At 37.6% G+C, this 19,237-nt stretch overlaps 1 protein-coding gene across 2 annotated transcripts in view; it reads right to left on the bottom strand.

Moving 5' to 3' along the window:
• The window catches only part of HACE1 (HECT domain and ankyrin repeat containing E3 ubiquitin protein ligase 1), a 60,186-nt gene that overhangs the window by 22,194 nt on the left and 18,755 nt on the right, over window positions 1-19,237 (bottom strand). For both annotated transcript variants that reach the window (XM_063311681.1, XM_063311674.1), the window contains exons 7-18: window positions 18,504-18,586; window positions 17,885-17,981; window positions 17,117-17,218; window positions 15,985-16,091; window positions 14,995-15,145; window positions 10,920-11,257; window positions 8,230-8,298; window positions 7,594-7,681; window positions 3,718-3,829; window positions 3,533-3,630; window positions 1,714-1,801; window positions 516-665 (exon numbers count right to left, since the gene is read on the bottom strand). In XM_063311681.1, the coding sequence (XP_063167751.1) occupies window positions 516-665; window positions 1,714-1,801; window positions 3,533-3,630; window positions 3,718-3,829; window positions 7,594-7,681; window positions 8,230-8,298; window positions 10,920-11,257; window positions 14,995-15,145; window positions 15,985-16,091; window positions 17,117-17,218; window positions 17,885-17,981; window positions 18,504-18,586 (1,483 nt within the window). The remainder of the gene's footprint in view (window positions 1-515; window positions 666-1,713; window positions 1,802-3,532; window positions 3,631-3,717; window positions 3,830-7,593; window positions 7,682-8,229; window positions 8,299-10,919; window positions 11,258-14,994; window positions 15,146-15,984; window positions 16,092-17,116; window positions 17,219-17,884; window positions 17,982-18,503; window positions 18,587-19,237) is intronic.

The following is a 19,237-nucleotide window of genomic DNA, read 5'->3' as shown; positions in this document are numbered from 1 at the left end:
CTACCACGAAATGATTGTAACTGGTTGACAACTACAGCTAAACTATCTCTCTCTCTCTATGCATGCTACTGCCCTGGTGAAGAGCAAGAACACAGGAAAACACCTCCTGCCAATCCTCCCTAACCCATTCACTAAGGGTGGGGGACTTTTATAGCTAGCCTGTCACTTTCAGCTTCCAAACCCATTTGAAATAAATGAGTGATGTTAGCTAACTAGCTCAGCTGCTATAATAGCCACATAATATTTTTACATGAAAAATGTTTGTAAAAGCACTATACTAATGCTAATTGGTATCATCAGATGCTTAGCTACCATTATAGTTACACTGCAAGCCTAAAGCTTTTTTAAATAAATAAATAAAGTATTGTCACTTTTGTAACAATGCTGCAGCTCTCATTAAGCACAGTAAGAGAGTGTGGAAGAGGCTTAAATAACATGATGCAATTCACTTTTAGGGAGCTGTATTATCTACTAGACATCTCAACAAAATCGTTAACATATTAATAGAATCATACCAAGAATATGCTTGTAAAATGATCTTGTGAAGTAAATGTTGACTAGTTGTCTGTGATTAAGAGCTAAACCCAAGATTTGTCCAGCAAATCTAAAATAGTTCAAGTGATCAGGATTCACAGAAGAGTTGCTATTGGGCTGGAAAGTTGTTCCTTTAAAAAAATGTATATATATAGTTCAATTTATGGCTTTTAAAATATCAGTCATTTTAGAATACAAACTTTCGATTTGGTTTTTGAGATTCAGTATAAAGTACAAAATGAAGTGATAAAAAACTATGTTGCCATGAGGAAAAAATGTAACAAAGAAGGAAACAAATATATTTCAGATATACAATCCTGATTTCAAATAAAAATTGATTTTCACTCACTGGATTTCTAATCATCCCAGTTGTAGCAATAGAAACAGATTAATAAAACATATTATACATTCTTTTCATGCTAGTTAAAAAGGTTATAGGTAAATGGGATACAAAAAAGTATCTCACAGTGGATGACTAAATATATATAAAGTAACTAGGAAGAATTCACAAATCAATGTTGATAAACATTCTGACATAGTTAATTTATATCTATAATAGGATGAAAACCTACATCCTCAGTGCATTCCATAGACAGAAACTGAAAATTCAAATTTTTAAGGCATCACAGAATTTGTCGATTTTCTAATTTAATTTGTCACTATACAAATTATGATTGCCCCATTTCAGCATCCTAATAGTAGCAAAAGTAACTGTAGCTTGGCTGCCTTCACCTTCAAAATTACTAAAATCCAAGATTGGAAAAGGGGAATTATTCATTTAGAAAATACAATATTCTGAGACTTTTTATACAAAAATCACATCTGATTTTGTCAATACCTTCACACTAAGGAGAGACCACCCAAGAAATGTTAAGGGTTAAACTAAAGTTTGGGCTAGTAGTCTGGCAACTAGATTCTGAAACCAAAGGCCTGAAAGCAGCCATTTTTGGTGTGTGAAAAAAATGGCAGAAAGCTAAAAATCCAGTTCTATTCATCAATAGTTAAAAATTATAGAACTGGCCACTAGAGTGCATTTAAACCTTTTCTTTAGCATCAGGATCAGATCTTGTACTTCTAGAAAAAATATTACAGCAAAAACACATTTCTGGGGAGAGATCCAATTCATTATTTTAGATGAACACTAAAAGTATTGTAACCTAAAGAGAGACACCAACATACCATCAGCTGACTGAGTAAAAAGGGCATAGTCTGGGTTAACAATCTCATTGGAAAGGATATCAAACCATTCACGTACCACACCTTGACCCTAGAGGCAAAAACAAATATAATATTACATATGCCTATTCTGAAATGTGCCAAGGTGTTTGTTATCAGTATAAAATGAATTTTAACTTGTATAACAACCTCATTAAAAGCTAGGTAATCCTTCTTCATTAGTATTATTAGATTTAGAGGCTGCACAACTCCAGAACGACTTACACCCAAGTTTTTAAAGACTTCCAGAACATCATTAGGGTTGGAGCTATATGGCTCTCTGCAAGGATGTCATTCCAGAGGGCAGGCACCACAATATAGAAGGTGTACTTCCTGGCTCCTGATAGATGGCATTGGTTGAGATGTTCAACGGGATATCATCTGCATATTAATAATACTGGACTCCAGACTGGCAGATAACTTCTCTCAACAGTTTCATATAGATGCAGAGGGAGAAGAGCATCAAGCCTTGAGGCACACCACAGATGAGGGACCAATGGTGCAATTTTCCCCCTGTCAGCACTAACTGAAACCAGCCACTGAGAAAGGAGGATGATTGTAACATGGTGCCCCCCACTCCCAAACCCGTCTTGACAACCCAGGGTTAAGGACCTGAGTCTAATAAGCAGGTGGCCGAACTCACAGTTTGGAAGACCCTGTATACCTCACCAAGAGTCACAGATTCAAATTCATCCTAGATAACTCCACAAGACCATGCCCCAGGCACCTCAACTGGACTTGACCAGTTGAAATCCAACTCCAAGCGCATCTGAGTGACTTTATCCACCAGACAGAATGTTCTTCAAAGTGGCCCAGCAGATGTTCCCGTGGCCCAGCAGGAACCAGATTACCTTAAAAATAGCCACCTAGCAACTACTGGCAGAAGCAGTAAGGGCAGAGAAATATTGATATTTTGTCACCCATATCACCACAAGGTAATCCCAAATGTAAGCTCTTACCCATGTTCAATCAGATTTGCTCTTTGCCTTCTCCCGGCAGCACTCCAGGCATCTCGTCTGGCACATCATCATCCTGAGCTCCTTAGTAAATCAAAGTGTTCCCCAGGATTGGTGCACAAGGAGAGGCTGCATAGGGGCAATGCGGTCCAAGGCCCCTGCCATCTGCCCACTTCAGGCTGTGACTAAGGCCTTGGCCAAACTGCCTACCAGATCCTCAGGGAAGACTCCAGGCTCCCTCTGGAACCCCTCAGGGCCAATCAAACAGGCCCCATCTCCCCATGGAGTGTGTTTGTATGTGTGTGACACCCTTGAGCCACAGGGCAGAGAATGATCTGTCCATGGCGATGGATTGTTAGCAATGCCCTCCAAAGCCAAATCACATCGCAACTACCTCAAGACAAAAAATAGATCTAAAGTGGATTTGCCAGTATGTACTGGATCTTCAATGACTTGGGACAGGTTTATGGCTGCCACGGAGGCCATGAACTCCTGAGCCCTCTTAAGAAGTTATGGCTCAAACTTGATTAACATTCTTTCTACCCAGTGCTTTGGAATAAGAAACAAGCACTAGCACCAGATACGACTCTTTGAAAAGAAACACTAGTAAGAGGTCAGAAGTGGCACATAATTCTATTATTAGTCTTTGCTTTCAGAAACATCTTTGTTTTGCAATATCTGCTTCAACACATTTCAATAGCCAAGGAGGCTTTTCTTCTCCACTTAAGCACAAATTTTATAACAATCTTTGAACAACTTCTATCCTCAAGAAACTATGCTCCTGAAAACTGTATCTTACACATTATTCAATATATAATGTTACTCACCATGCCCTCTTCACCATGGAAACGTACAGCAATCCCTTGCTTCAACTTTACACAATTTGCTTTAGATACAACTTCACAGCTGCTCCTAAAAATAGAATCTAAATATGAAAAACAATTAATTTCTCACTTTTGTTCAGTACAGAAACATTTCATATAAAGAATATGAATCACTTGAAGTTCCCTACCTCTGTGAACCAACAGAATGTCACTTTCACTGACGGGCCTATGAACCATGTCGGAGTCTGGCTGTCCAGAATGCAAGTGCTCATAAAACCATTCACAGCGATCTTTAAAAGGCTAAGGAGAATAGGCAAGAACAAATGTTTCATTTATGAGGCAGGGTAGAATCAGAAGTAGGAACACTAAGACACAGAAGATGGGATCCACAGAACTCCATTCAAAAACTCAGTTAAATGTTTGTTTCTTAGAAGAAGAGATTCTAATAGCATATTACAAAATGCTTTGAAGGACTACCACCATTTGGAAGGGTGTATTTCATAATGCATAATGCTGTTTATGATACAAAAGCCCAAAGCTACCTTGGACATAGAGAATTAGCAAAATGGTTCTGTCCATTCATTGCACTGATTAAACAGCAGGCAACTTTTCAGCGGCCAAGGGCTACAATTAGCATCTGGCTGCAAAGTGGATGAGGCCCCATCATACAAATAGCCGTGCTTGGTTTAGGAAGGAGGCCTTTGAGCAGGTTCTTGGTTCTTTCCCTCTATATGACCATTTTAGAATTTACGGCACATTTTTAACTAGTTTCTCACTTCAGTTTTCCACAATCCCAATCAGAGGGATTCCAAAGGCTGCAAAATAGGATCTGGGGGGCAATTCCCAGTCTTGGGAATATAGATTGTCCCTCTCCTGCTTAAAATCTTTACCTAGGTGGCAAGTCATCCTTTGTCATGTGGAAAAAAATAAGTCTAACTTACTGTGGTCAATATCCTAACGCTCATGAAGAAATACAGATAGTCCTCAGTTAACTATGGCAACTGGGACCAGAATTTCCATCACTAAGTGATGCAGTCATAAAGCATGATGTCATGTGACCACACCATTTAGTGGCAGCAGTCCTGGTTACCATCATTAAGCAAATCCCACAACACTGTTAAGCACAATGTCACATGGTTGCCATTTGCAACCTTCTGCTGGCTTGTCAGAAGCTGGTAATGAAGGTCGCAAATGGCGATCACATGACTGCAGGACACTGCCACATTGTAATTGCAAGCCAGTTGCCAAGCACCCAGATCGCGATCATGTGACCACAGGGACACTGTGACGGCCAGAACTTCAAGGACCGGTCATAACCACCACTCATTTAGCACTGTCATAAGTTTGAACAGTCACTGAATGAGTGGTTGTTAAGCAAGGACCACCTATATCAGAGCGTAAAGATTTTATCTGAAGTGAATTAAACATGCCAACATCCCCTCTAAAGAAGAAGGAATATCCATTTTATCAACAGTTTCACTTCCACAAAGGAGTTACGGATGGATTCTATGCATATAACTTAAATATTAAGTCATAATATTTGTTTTACAAATATTTCTGCAACTGTTATATACTTTGTAAATTACTAGGCATCAGCAGGCAGGATTAGGTGTCCCATTCCCACACCTACCATGGCATGAATTTCTCTTTCTTTCCATTAAGCATGGTATAATATTACATATATATCAATAGTAAACAAAATTGAATTCTATGAAGTCAAGATGCAACACTTGTTCACGCATGTTATTAAAAGTGGAAAGAAAAGCAGAAAATCTTGAAATTGTAATCCAGTATAGTGCCAGATTAGGAAAAACCGATATCCAAACCCACCTTAGCTGTGAAGCTCTCTTTGCTTTGGATTAGTTACAATTTCTCAACTAATTTAAGGGATTACTTTTAAAACACTGGAGAAGTAGCATGCATATTGCCTGGTCTTCACTGAAAATAAAATATGGCATAAAGAAATAGGAAAAGAAATGCAAACTTGTGCTATGCTTATAAATATATCTGTGTTAAAGCAGTGTAGAATTACAGAAGTGCGTATGCAATTGTATTAAGCGATGGTTTGTTTAACCATGATTTACTAAATAACATGCACAATCAAATTATATTACATATTAGTGTTTTATGTGAACTTGGTTAACATAAATCTCAAATTGTTTCAGAGAAAATAAACATAAAAACTGATACTTGTTTTCCAGAATTTAAAGCACTACAGAAAACTAGATCTACATATACATTGTTAATGAAACAAAGACAAGCAAGACTCCATTTAATTTCTTTTTGAATTTCATAAAACATAAAACACAGAAGCCTATTCTTTGCTGTTATAATACTGCTTCTTGTCTCTCCTAATAGCTCTCTGAAATTCTTTAAGTTCCTTCCTGAGCTTTTTCTTTTGTGGCTTTGGCTTCTCTTCTCTTCTTGGAAATTTCTACCATTTGTTCTGACATCCAGTTTGCTTGCTTCTGTTTCTTGAGATCTGGCAGTCCCTTTTCATATTCATATTCATCCTTAACAACTTCTTTAAATTCATTCCACAGTTCCTCTGTTTCCCTATCAATGAAGTTCAGAACTTCAAAGTGACTTGGGATGTTCTCCTTGAAAACAGATACCAAGATCGTATCAAGTGATACCAAAATCATATCATGGTAATTGATTGGCTTTCTTCTTCCACTTTAGCTTAACTTGGAACCTGCACATTAGCAGTTCATGATCTATTCCACAACTGGCCACTGACCACATCTTTGCTGTTACAACCAAGATTGTCTACCTCCTTCTACCAACAAGACAATCAATTTTATTTCTGTGTATTCCATCTGGTGATGTCCATGTATATAGGCATCATTTTGGTTGTTTGAACACTGTGTTAGCAATTAAGAAATCACTGGATTGTTAGAAATTGATAAGTCATTTTCCTGCTTCGTTTTGGTTTCCTAGGCCATACAGTCCAACTACATTTTCCTCATTAATATTTCTAATTTTGGCATTCCAGTCTCCCATCACAAACAGCACATCTTGCTTGCATGTTCTGTCAATTTCAAATTGAACTTGATAAACTCCTCAATCTCCTCTTCTCCTGCATCAGTATTTAGAGTATCAACTTGGATAACCTTCATATTAAAGGATTGTCCATGAAGTCTAATTTATATTATTCCATCATTAATTGAATTTTAGTCCCCTGTTCTTGCTAAATCTTTCCTAACTATTAAAGCAATGCCATTCCTTCTTTCTTTTTCATGTCCTGAGAAATAAACAGTGTGCTCTTCTCAGGACCGCAACTAGGAGGGGAAGCAGGGCATGTGCCCCGGGCACTGCACTGGGGGGGGGTGCCAAAATGGGCACAGAATCCATGTTTGCCCCAGGTGACACAGACCCTAGTTGCAGGCCTGGCTCTTCTGACTGAAAGTGTCCAATTCCAGGCCATCTCAATTTGGTGATGCCTAAGATGTCAGTGAGTAGTAGAGCCATGTCATTTTTCATTGGGTTAAGCTTTCCCATGTTCATGCTTCTTGTGTTCCACATTTCCACTGTAATTCTGTCTTTGCAGCTTCAGATTTTCTTTTCCTGCATCAGCTAATAGACATTACAAAGGCTTTAACCTAGCGATGTCATAAACACCATTAGTATTCTAAAAGAACCTCAGCTCTTCCTCAGTAGCATGTTGAGTACCATCAACCTGAGGGGCCCATCATCCAGGACTGTATCACCAATCATTTAATATTTTCTATTATTGTGGTTTTCTTGGTAAAAATACAGGAGTGGCTTACCACTGCCTTCTCCCACACAGTATGAATGGATGCCTTTGCCATGGTCACTAAAGTGATCATCTGCCTCCAGCATCTTCCTATATTGCTGCTGCCCAATATAGGCATCTGCTTCCTTTAGCTGGGCAGCTGGTATGACCTTTATGCCTTGGGTGACCCTCCTGGGAATATACAGTCTTGGTATACACTCATGGTATTCTTCATCCATCCCTCCCAGGAGCACCCTCCCCAAGATGAGGCCTCACAGCAGAACTTGGATGGGAAGGGGAATTTTAATTGAAAAATTTGAATATTTACCTGGGCTTTTATGATGTGCATAAATCTGGACATAAGTTCAGGACATTCAAGAAGGAAATGGAAGTGATCAAATATAATTTCGGGATTTCTGGAAAAACAAGTAAAATGAAATTTAGTTCACTGATTCAGGTAGAATATGGACAAACTCAGAAGCAGACATTAGTTGTTTTAAATGCAAGAACAATTAAAGTGAACTTCAATATTTAAGTCTAAGAAGGAGCATGCATGAAATAGGAAATATGCCTCATACCAAAATTAAACAGCTCAGTTGAAAAAGTTCTGTTGTAACATTCTGAGTTGGCTGTATTTCCACAGAGCAATACTCAGAATTGCTCAGATGTTTCACCCACATAAAACAGCAGGAACTCAGAACAAGCTTCTGGCTTCCCAAGCTTTACTCCATGAGCACAAGAATAGATGGGACAGCAGTCCACAGTGACCACTTTGCTACCCAATCTACAGTGGTTCATGAGATGATTTTTAACAACCCTCTGGGAGCTCTTAAAAAGTTTTGAAAGAATAAAAATGTTTCCACACTCTTCTTAAGAATCAGATAAGCATTCCAGCTAGATACTATAACTACTTTTACTGATGCTACACACAATTTGTGAAGCATGTGAATTTCTGGTGACGTACCGGTTTACAAAGCATTTAAGAACATTGTCGTGTTTGCAGACAAACTCTATGAAGCGAGGAGATGTCATTCTGCAACAAAAATCCAAACAGTTTAACAATAATTCATTGCAATGTTTTCTTTCCAAAATACAAAAAAAAAACCCCTACTCTGAAGCAGCTTCATTAAGATCACTTGCTCTATATTAAACATTTTACCCATAAATGTTTTTAAAAGATAGTTTAAAAAATATGCACAAACTCAAATTTAAGAATGTAGATGGGGAAAAAAAGTTACAAAAGCACTCAGCGATGGAAGTGAAAAAGCACCTCCAGAGGGAGGTTGGAACACCTTCAACAATCTAACCATCTACTTTGAACACGTCTTATACAAGACGTTATTTTAAAATTCAGCCTACCATGCAAGGCTGCTGTGATAACATGAAGGCTGAGCTGATATACTGCACTTGCCCATAATTCATTTGGCTTGGTCCACTGTGGTGTGTGAACCAAGTCACTATGATGTGTACACAAAATATAGGTAAAACAACCATGTCTTAGTGGCATGTGAACCTACCCAGTGTTCACTCCATGTGGTCCTAAGAGCAGTTTGGAGGAACAGTAAATGAGTATAATCTCTACGGCATCACTCCACTGGCTATGATGTTCAGAGAATCTTATTAATCTGCACTCATTCTTCACAATTTTCCTATTCTGCCTGCCTCCTGACAATCATGTGCATTCCCAGATAAATAAATGAGAACCTGTAAATTCCTCTTTTGGTTAAATTTTATTTCTGGTCATTCTCTAGCATTCTGCTGGAATCGTATCTAATTATATATGTGCTTTGGTCACAGCACAGAAATAGAGATTTTAGACGTCTCAGTATTCACAGATTGACTATTTAACTAGGTGTATTGCCCTGCTCTTGCCTCTCTGGTAACAAGTTGAGCAAGAAACTTGTTCAGCTTTCTCCCAAAATATGAGAATGAAAAAGAACCTACATTTCCTTGGGTTAGGGCAGAACTCAGAAATCAAGTTCTTATCTAGATGTGCCTTTCATTTGCTTAATTATTTTATTTGGATTTATTTATTAAACGAAACTAACCTTTCACTAAAGGTAGCTTTTACTACTTTTAAAAACAAGTACTTGATATACATCAAATCAATTGTTTAAATTATTCACTGATATCCTTTCCTCAAAGATTCATGTTCTCTGTGAAATACAGTATTTATATGCTAAAGAACAAAAAAAAAGTTTACAACTCTTTATTTATTTATTGGCTTTCGAAAGCCACCCAATTCCATAAAACTCTGGATGGCATGCAATATTAAAAGTTAATGTAAAAAATAGTAAAACAGTAAGAAACTCAGACCATGTACTGTATGCTTGGAAAAGATAATCCTCCAAATAAATGAAACTGTATAGGGCTCAACACCCAATCTAACCTAAGGCCTGGGAGAAAGGGCAAGTTGTCAGAGACTTCTTGATTATCATCAAGGTGGGAACCAAATGAATCTCTTCAGGTATGCAGTTTCAATACAAAAAAATTCAGATTCCAGGTTCTCTAAATATCTTGCCTGGTGTCAATGCTGGGGAAAAATTATCATTAAGCAATAGCTGATCTGATGAAGAGATTAATGAGGTCCAACCTACTTGAGATGGGGCAGAACATATCAAAATTAATTGATTTACAGCATACCACCAACTCCTCAAGGACTCTCAGAAGTTTACAAGAAACTAAAACATAAAATCCATTTATAGAACATGCCCCCCTCCCCTATAAGCCAGCATCCAGTGAGTGACCTCCTTAGCTCTGCATCAATTAAAAGCTCTACAGAACTCTTTTTAACTGGGCTCCAAAAGGGTCTCAGAAGTCTCAGAAGGGTGCCATTTGGATCTCTAAAGGTACATTGTCCCAGAGTCCTGCTACAGCATCAGGTTCCAGGAAGGGCCATAACTGTGCACCAGCAAAAGCTGGCAAAAGGCCACCTAGTTATGGCTACCCTCGCCTACCTAGCAAAATTTGTGAGTCCAGGAGGACACCGAAGTCACAAGCCTGCTGTTTTAGGGGAGTGCTTCCCTGCTCAAAATTATTGTTGATGCTGGCAAAGGGTCAGATGGTTTCTGGACAAACAGCAACTCCATCTTACATGAATTCAAACTGGGTGTGTTTCTTCACAACCATACCCTAACACCCTCTGTCCAAAAGATATGGCATTCTAATGAGGGATAGGAATAAGTTCTTAGGAACCGGTGGTCCAATTAGAAAGGAAGAAACCATAAAGGTCTACAAGAACCTGTGCAAAGTAACTTACTGATATGGTATGGGTACTACACACCTTGAACATTAACTGTTCTGAAATTTACAGCATACTTTACCTTTTGGATTTTTTTTAAAGGAAAGCATACATTTGGCATTAGAAGACATAGTTTCAGTACTTTGTGACTGAAACAATGCCAGTTTATTAGGAATACTCATTCTTAGGGCTTTTCAAAGATCTAAGTAGATTTCATTCCCATTCCAAACTCTTATTTTGAAACACAATAATATGTTTGAGTTCCTATTTTTGCTTTATGGTTATAATTGCTCCAGTTTCAAAACAAACGCTATACAAATTTAACCTACAGGTTACATTCTCACCAGCACTTCTACGCAATGGAAAAGTTTAAAATGATCTCGAAGAAGGAAATGAAAAAGTCTGAAACTTACCCCTGAGGCATTTGACAAGAGCAACACATATAAAATGCTTGAATGACAGCACTCAGCCGGTTTGCTGTCACAGAAATAACATCTTGGCAATCCACATAAGCTTCCTGGGCCCTACCAACTTCATACATTTTAGATTCCTCTGTTTCTGCAGAAAGTGCTTTCTTCTCAGTTGAAGCAACTTCAAAGGTAGGTGTAGGAATGCTGTCTTCTTGCTGACTGGGTCCCTTTGGCTTCAGCAAGATAGAAGTGATGTTGGTAGAGTTCCTTTTGTCTTTCATTAATTCTGCTGATATTAGGGCTAGCCATTCACCTAATGAATGCCAGAGTAATTCCAGAGGCTATTAAACATAAGATAAGGGGATAAATTTTAGGTGAATGTATAATAGCTTATTATATGCATTTACTGAAAATATTAGTTCTAATGTTCGTTTGTTTCTTTCTTTCTTTCTTAATTAAACAAGCTGGGAAGCCATTTCCTCTGGCCTATCTGTCCATAAGGAAAATAACCTTATTAAAATGCATACTCACACACACACACGATTGCTGGCACTATGGTTTTGCCACATGTTGGTCCTACTCTGTTCTCAATAGGTACTATGCTGATAACCACTAAATAAAAGATTGAAGTGATCCCCAAAGGAGTAAATTAAGCCCTGTACTATAAAACCATGGTATAATGGAATGGGACTATAATGTTTTAAGATAACCAGATTTTGTACTATAGAAGGATATTGTTAGGATCATAGATTGTGCAAAACAGATTCTCCCACCAAACCAAACCATTTTATATATAAATTATAGTGATGCAAAAGAATTAGAAGAATGGGGCCAAGAAATAGCATTATTAAATTAACATGAAGAAAGAGCACAGCTTTGTACTAGAAGCATTATAGTACACGTCCGAAGGTTTAGCTCCTGGCATCAAGCAGCTAAAATAGTTTTCCCGAAACTGCTGCCCATCAACTTCATCTTCTACAGATCCAGCTAGCATGAAGATCAAATCCAACACATCTGGAGAACAACAGGTTTCAGATTACTAAAATAAAACAGCCTATCTTTTCCTTTATAGTTTCCATACAGTTATGGTTTCATATAAAGAATGGCAGGTTAAATTTCAAAGTAGGCTATTTTAAAAACTTTGGACTACATCCAGTTACCCATGAATGGTGTTCTCCTCTCTTCTGTACAAGTACCCCTTTATCTAATCTGGAGGCTGCCACAACCTTTCAGAGCACATCTGGGAACTGCATAGAAGGGGATCTATCTTACTGAAGATATTATGCCATCAGCAGATGGATACTACCATACTACTACCAGAAATTAAATATTAAAATATGTGTGAATGTTAACATTGCATCAATTGGCTTGCAAGGCCTTTATGAAAAAGGCCTAATAAAATCCTTCTATTTAATTTATTTTGCACTCATATTAATGCCACAGTAAGCAGCAGCTAGAATCTTAATAGATTAAACCTGTCAAGTAAGAATAACGCCTAAGTTGAAGGCACTGAATTGGTCGCTAATAGGATTCTGGGCCCAATTCCAAGTGCTGGTTATGACCTTTAAAGCCCTTCACAGTGTAGCACTAGCATATATCCTTGCCAAAATCGAATCTGCCAGTCTGGTCATCATTTAGACAGGGTCTGTTGCAGGCCCCTTCACCTTGTAAGGTCCACAGGACATGGCCCCGGTGGCTCCCATTATATGGTGGTGGCCCCCATTTTCTGAAACAGGTATGGAAGGTGTCTCTTCTATAGGCAATTTGAAAACAGGCCAAAGCAGCACTGTTCCAGCAGGTATTTGGCCCTTAGGTTAAGGAAATGGGCCTTTAATAAGTTAGTTTTTTATTGTTTATATTTATTATTTAATAATGTTTTAATGCAATTTTTGGGACTTGGTTATACCCCATCCAGAGTCTCTTAAGATTGACATGGGTTATAAAATAAATAAATGGCAGATTTTATTTTTACTCTCTAATCCCCATAAAGGGACGCGGTGGCACTGCGGGTTAAACCGCTGAGCTGCCGATCGGAAGGTCGGCGGTTCGAAACCGCGCGGCGGGGTGAGCTCCCGTTGCTAGTCCCAGCTCCTGCTCACCTAGCAGTTCGAAAACATGCAAATGTGAGTAGATCAATAGGTACCGCTTCGGCAGGAAGGTAACCGCGTTCCGAGTCGTCATGCTTCCACATGACCCGGAAGTGTCTATGACAACGCCGGCTCTAAGGCTTAGAAACGGAGATGAGCACCGCCCCCTAGAGTCGGACACGACTGGACTTTACGTCAAGGGAAACCTTTACCTTTATCTTTTAAATCCCCATAAAATATACTGCTGACCAACAATTACCTCCTCCAGCAAGCTTTACAGCCAGAAAATATTAAGGGAATCAGCTAGAAAAATCAATGCTCTAACAGAGAAATTGTGTAGAAGCTCTTAGTAGTTACTGAGCAGCTAGTTATAGAAAATTGTTTCAGTATTTCATGGTGTGTGTGTGTGTGTGTGTGTGTGTGTTTTACTATAGCTACTGTCTCAGCCTGTAAGTCTTTTCAAAACATATATAAGGAATTAATGTGGAAAGTGACATTAAATACATTTCCCTAAGAAAACAAGATAAGACAACTAAAGCTTCGCTTTCACCACTCTGAAAAGGCATTAAGATGGGTCTTAGAAGGATATCAGTTATTGTAACAAAATATTTTGGGTCTTAAAAGGATATCAGTTATTAATGTAGTATTGGCATGAGAAATATATCAAATATCAAAATATCAAAAACAAACAATATATTCTCATATTATGCAAATACTTCCTATTTATTGTAGAGACTCTACAAGAATAACCTTGACAATAGCAATGCAAGACTACAGTTTTTTAACTGACGAGAAAAAAAAAATCCGTAATTTATAGGAGAGTTTATTTTTGCCATTAAATTATCAGTACACCACCAATATATGACTCAGGCAAGTCAAGCACTCTGAAATTCAACTTCCACCAAGGGTATAGGAAGAACTGAGGGTTTATACTGTTAAAAAGGATTGTAACTGATGATTTAATAAACAGTTTTGTCAAACAATGTTACATTTCATCACCATGAAGAATTAAAACCCAGCAATGCGTTCTCTATGATGCTGGATCAACATTTTCCATTTTGGTGCCCTTCTTCAGATCTTTCCTAGCCAAATATTCTGTGCAAGCTAGCAGTTCTGAGGGTTATAGTCTTGATAGGGCTGCACTGCTGCTGAAAAAGTAGGTCCATAGTCTTGGGAGCGTTCTATGGTCCCATCACTCCCTGGTTTCCCAGGTGAAAGAGTGGCAAGAACTCTCTGGAGAATTGCATTTAGTGATTATTTTTTCACACTGGTGCACTGTGTGTTGGATAACTTTATGAAATAAATGAAACAAGGAGCAGCCTGGCATTCTTCTTTCATTCATATAATAACACAATCATGTGACAATAACAGAAGAAATGGGTAAAAAACATTACTTCAGGAAGAAAGTATCGAACACCTATTAGGCAGCAAAGCCACAAATAAGTGGAATAATTATTTAATTGCAAGAAGTGTCAGGGCATCACACAATGGAGAAACAGTTGTCATGCCTTTAGGTAGGTAAAGAGTGCGTGTATATGTATGAGAAGAGGATTGTCGTTATTGTGCAAGAGGGAGATAATGAACTAGAAACCCTCAATATTAAGCCTTGGCACCAAGACTTCGTATCTAACATATCTACCGCCTCACACACAACACAGGAATTTTCAAAGAAATAATAAAACATATAGGATTCTAACCGGAAGCACAGTATTGTGCCAGATAAATTTGGGTAGAAGTAATTAAACTAATCAAAGAAAGATAAGCAATCTGCAGAAACTTATTAACATCTTAAATAGGATGAACTTTAGAGACATAAACAGAAAACAGGTAATGGTGATTACAAGGAGAGAAAAAAATCAAGGAGGCCCAACTTAAATAGTATCAACCAAATTTAATTTTTTCTCATGTGGATTAACATACACATACTTGATCAAATTCTTCTCTTTAAGATGTATTTTTCTACTAATGTCTAGTAGTAGTATTTTTCTGACCTTGAACACTTGACTTCTCGGAGTTTTATTTCCATTGTAGCCCATGTCATTTCCATTACTGGGAGTGGATGGGCCAAGACGAAAGACATGGCAAAAAATCCTCACTATCCTCAACAGACTCTTCATTTGTGCCTCATAATTACTCGACAAACTAAAATAAAACACATGCAATTGCTTAATTTAACAAAGTATATATAGGAAAATTATACTGCAGCAATGCCAGGACTTAATAAATAGTCATAAAATAGACTGAAGGGCCCCATTCTCCACAGGCATTTACATTTGTTGGCCATATCCAAACACCAAAATACAGATGTGTTATTTTACCAATCTTCTCTACACTTTTTGGCAGAGACTTTAAATAATACATAAATACAAGCCATCCAATCAACTGCTATGCCATATTCCCTTTGCAAGTGACAAGAGGTCTATGCAGAAAATGATGCTAGTTATGTATCCATATCTTGTATCCTCCAAAATTGGTGGAACTGTAAACCAAACATGTGGATGTGTCATGAGTAAGGATGGCGAGCAGGGGGCTCCCATCCAGGCTGTAAAGCGCATGCGTAGTACTGAGGAATTAGGTAGCCATTCAAAGAGACACAGATCGGGCCCGCCTTAGCCTTTGGGGTTTATCTGTCTGGGTTTTCCCACGCTTCTTCAGTTTGTTAGGATTCCTGTTATGTAGCAGTAATAAACACTAGAGACCTGCTCCTCGTCTCAGCGTGGTTCCTGGCTGTTAGGACAGGATGTCATAGTTTGCTTATCCTCATGGACATAAATATCACTAAAGAGCTTACATATCCAACCCTTTATTTTAGCTTTACCTTGTTCTCTGGTACACAATACCATTGTGTCTCTTCAGGAAACTCAAACTGCTTAGCTATTATCTTTAAATCTATGTAAGTTCAGCCTGATGGCAATCAGAATGTCCCGGAGGAGGAGGAGGAAAAGGAAGAGGAGGAGGAGGAGGAGGAAGAACCATGTTACCTAAGCAATTTATGACCATTTGTAGTAGCCACCTCAGCAAGGCTAGTTAAGATTTTAAGGTACTGGTTCTCATTCTGCTGAGATAAGTGTTCTAGGACTTGGCGCAACTAGATATAAAAAGAAAAGTCATTAAGGTTTATTATCCCATTAGTTAACATAGGTAAGACTAACCATTTCTGCCATTAATAAGGACTAGTACCAGATTTATAGTATGAATCTGAATTGTTACCATGTGAATAATATTAATAATTCTGGAGGAAATATATTCAGAACAAGCCACCAGACTTCAGAAATAAGAGTAACATAGAAAGTTTGACACCTGTGAAATATGAAGCTTTTTAAAAAATATTAATTAAATTTGCCACCTTAGATTTCCTTTCTTGTTGGTTTTCTAGACTCACTTAAAGCAGCAAAGCAAGGAAAATTCTAGCAACAAAAGACATTACAACAAATCTTACCAATGGCCATACGGCTAGGGCTGCTGAAATTTGTAGTTAGCAATATCTGTAGAGCTAAAGGTTCCCCACTCCTATTATGGTTAAGGGAATTAAAAACAACCATGATGATAAACAGGACTATATGTCTTGATCTTCCCCAGTGATCTATCAAGATAAACAACGAAGCTTTCCTGTTTAAATCAAGCCTGAAACTAGAGAGAGTTAGATTCCACCAGTCAGTTCTATCACAAAATACCAAAGGTTTCATGAAGGACACACTTCAAGCATCTCTCCCATAAATATGATGTTTATAACCAGCCAGATGGTAAAACTGTTAGAATCCAAGGGAGGTTTCTTGGATGATATCAGAACAATCCCCCCCATATTATTTTTACATGTTCTGAGAACAGGACAACTGTTCTACTAAAAGTATAATTGCATGCATAGCTATACTGATATAAACCCCACTGAGTTTATAGGAGGTTACTTTGTACAGGTTATCAGGATAACACTACGAAAATGTACACCTACATTAGAATAAATTTCATTGTGATGACATTCCAGGTCAACATACATAGAATTTGGCTGTAAGCATGATTAATTTAGAATGTTATAGAAGAAAAAGTACATTTACTTATAAAGAAAGCACCTACACATCAATCTGTAGTACAGCACAAGAGGAAAACTGAATTTACCATGTTTTCTCTAAGATCTTCATTTTGTGTCATCTGAATAATTGTTTGAAAAAGTCTAGGGTGATGCTGTATTAGAATTTCACATGTCTCTCCGTAACCACCCTGAAAGAAAACAGTGTTTTTATGTAAGCAGACATTTTATACCTTCAGAAACTGTTTCTTGAATGCTGAAGATAACTGAAATATTTGATGTGATCACACACAGGTGCAAATTTAAAAAAGACCCATTGCCAGGAAGGCAAGGCCATTTTTTTCAAAAACTCAGCAGAACTCATTGCCATGAAAGTGTTCTAGCTCACATCTCAAAACTTAAAAACTCCTTTTTTCCAATTCTAAAATAAAGGTATATTTGCAGAGAGGAATAGCGAGGCCCAGAAAAATATAATTTCCACAATGTCACAATGTAAGATAGAGTACCCACCTCATAATGCCAATTCAGGTCAAATTACTGGGAAGAATGACAATGAATTTGGGCCTTTTCCTATGAAAAACTTAGATATAAATGGCTAACATGTCCAAAATATCTCATGGAATTTCAGCCATTTTTAATATTATTTTAGTTGAACATCTGGCAGTTACTAGTATGCTTTTGGAGGTGACATCTGAACTGTGTCCTGTAGGCACCATGTTGGTGATCTCTATAGCAATCATTCTTACATTATCCATCAGCACCTCCATAAAATCTAAAATTACACCTGTATTTACATGATTACAATGGCAATGACAGTACATTTAAGCAGTCCATATAAAGTTAAAACCAATTTATACCTGCACACAAAGATCAAGTGGAGTGACTCCATTTTTGTCTGGCAAATATTTGGCTCCTCTCATCAGAAGAATCTGTGCAGTGTCTCTTTGACCATGGCTATATAAAATATAGAAAGTTGATAAGATCTAATCAACACAGGCTTTGCTGTCACCCATTCTCTTCCACAATCCATAAAACATTTGATAAATAATCCACATCATTCTAAGAAGGTCTGACTGAAAACTGGTTAGGACATCCTTCACTGGAAGAGGCTGGAAGAAAACATCTATTGTCATTGCGTTACTGTGTAAATCACAGACAAACTTAATTATACTACCAGTATTACATAATTGGTTTCATACAAATACATAATGAAGCAAACACAAAGGCAACTGTGAGGAAAGCACTCTCACTGAATTATTTACATGTGTCTACTGTGAACAATTACTTTAATTTGGCACAAGACACTTTCTTAAGGCCAAGAATGCAGTTAGGTCAAGACAGCTGAGTAAGTTGATTAAGAACAGATGGCAGAGGGGGGGCTAAGCCAGCATTATATCCACATTGTCATTTTGTTGATTACAATTTTAACAAAGAATACATTTTGTATAATAGTTTAAACTTCAGAACAAGCCATACCTGCAAGCAAAGTAGAGGGGAGTTGCTCCTGAAACATTGGGCCTGTTAATATCCGCACCACTGTCTAAAAGACATTGAACGGTCTTTCGGAGAGGGAAAAATAGTTGAATGAAATAAATTTACAAATATGATTTAAGCTTCAATCCTATGCCCACTCACTTTGAGAGTCAGCTTCACTGAACTCAATGAAAGTTCAGTAAGTTCACTGAACTTATGAACTTACTTCCATTACATGCAGACATGTACAGGATGATGTTTCCATGTTACCAAAAACATGTTCATCAATAAAAGAGCCTTATATACAGAAAAAATATTTAAAAATTAAACTTATTTTCCTACTCATCTCTACATTTTGAATTTATCACAACAGACACAGTGCCTAAGGCCCATGATTTTTTTTAATCAAAAAGAATAAAAATGAAGTAGAAATTATTTATTTTCACGCCTTTTAATAAAACAGGCAAGAAATGCACAAAATTTGAACATCAGACCAATGATCTTATTTGTAACCTATAAGCACAGCAAGAATACTAACATTTAGTAATTTTGATAATATGCGACAGATTATTATTATTACAAAATAATGCATATATTATTTACTATTCCTATTTCTCTGTAAAAGTACTAAGAAAAATTGAAAATCATATCAAATATAATTTTTAATTGTTGTTTATTCGTTCAGTCGCTTCCGACTCTTCGTGACTTCATGGACCAGCCCACGCCAGAGCTTCCTG

Source organism: Candoia aspera, chromosome 1 (genome assembly GCF_035149785.1).
Source record: "Candoia aspera isolate rCanAsp1 chromosome 1, rCanAsp1.hap2, whole genome shotgun sequence".
Classification (NCBI taxonomy): domain Eukaryota; kingdom Metazoa; phylum Chordata; class Lepidosauria; order Squamata; family Boidae; genus Candoia; species Candoia aspera.
This window is presented reverse-complemented; position numbering and strand designations above follow the sequence as displayed.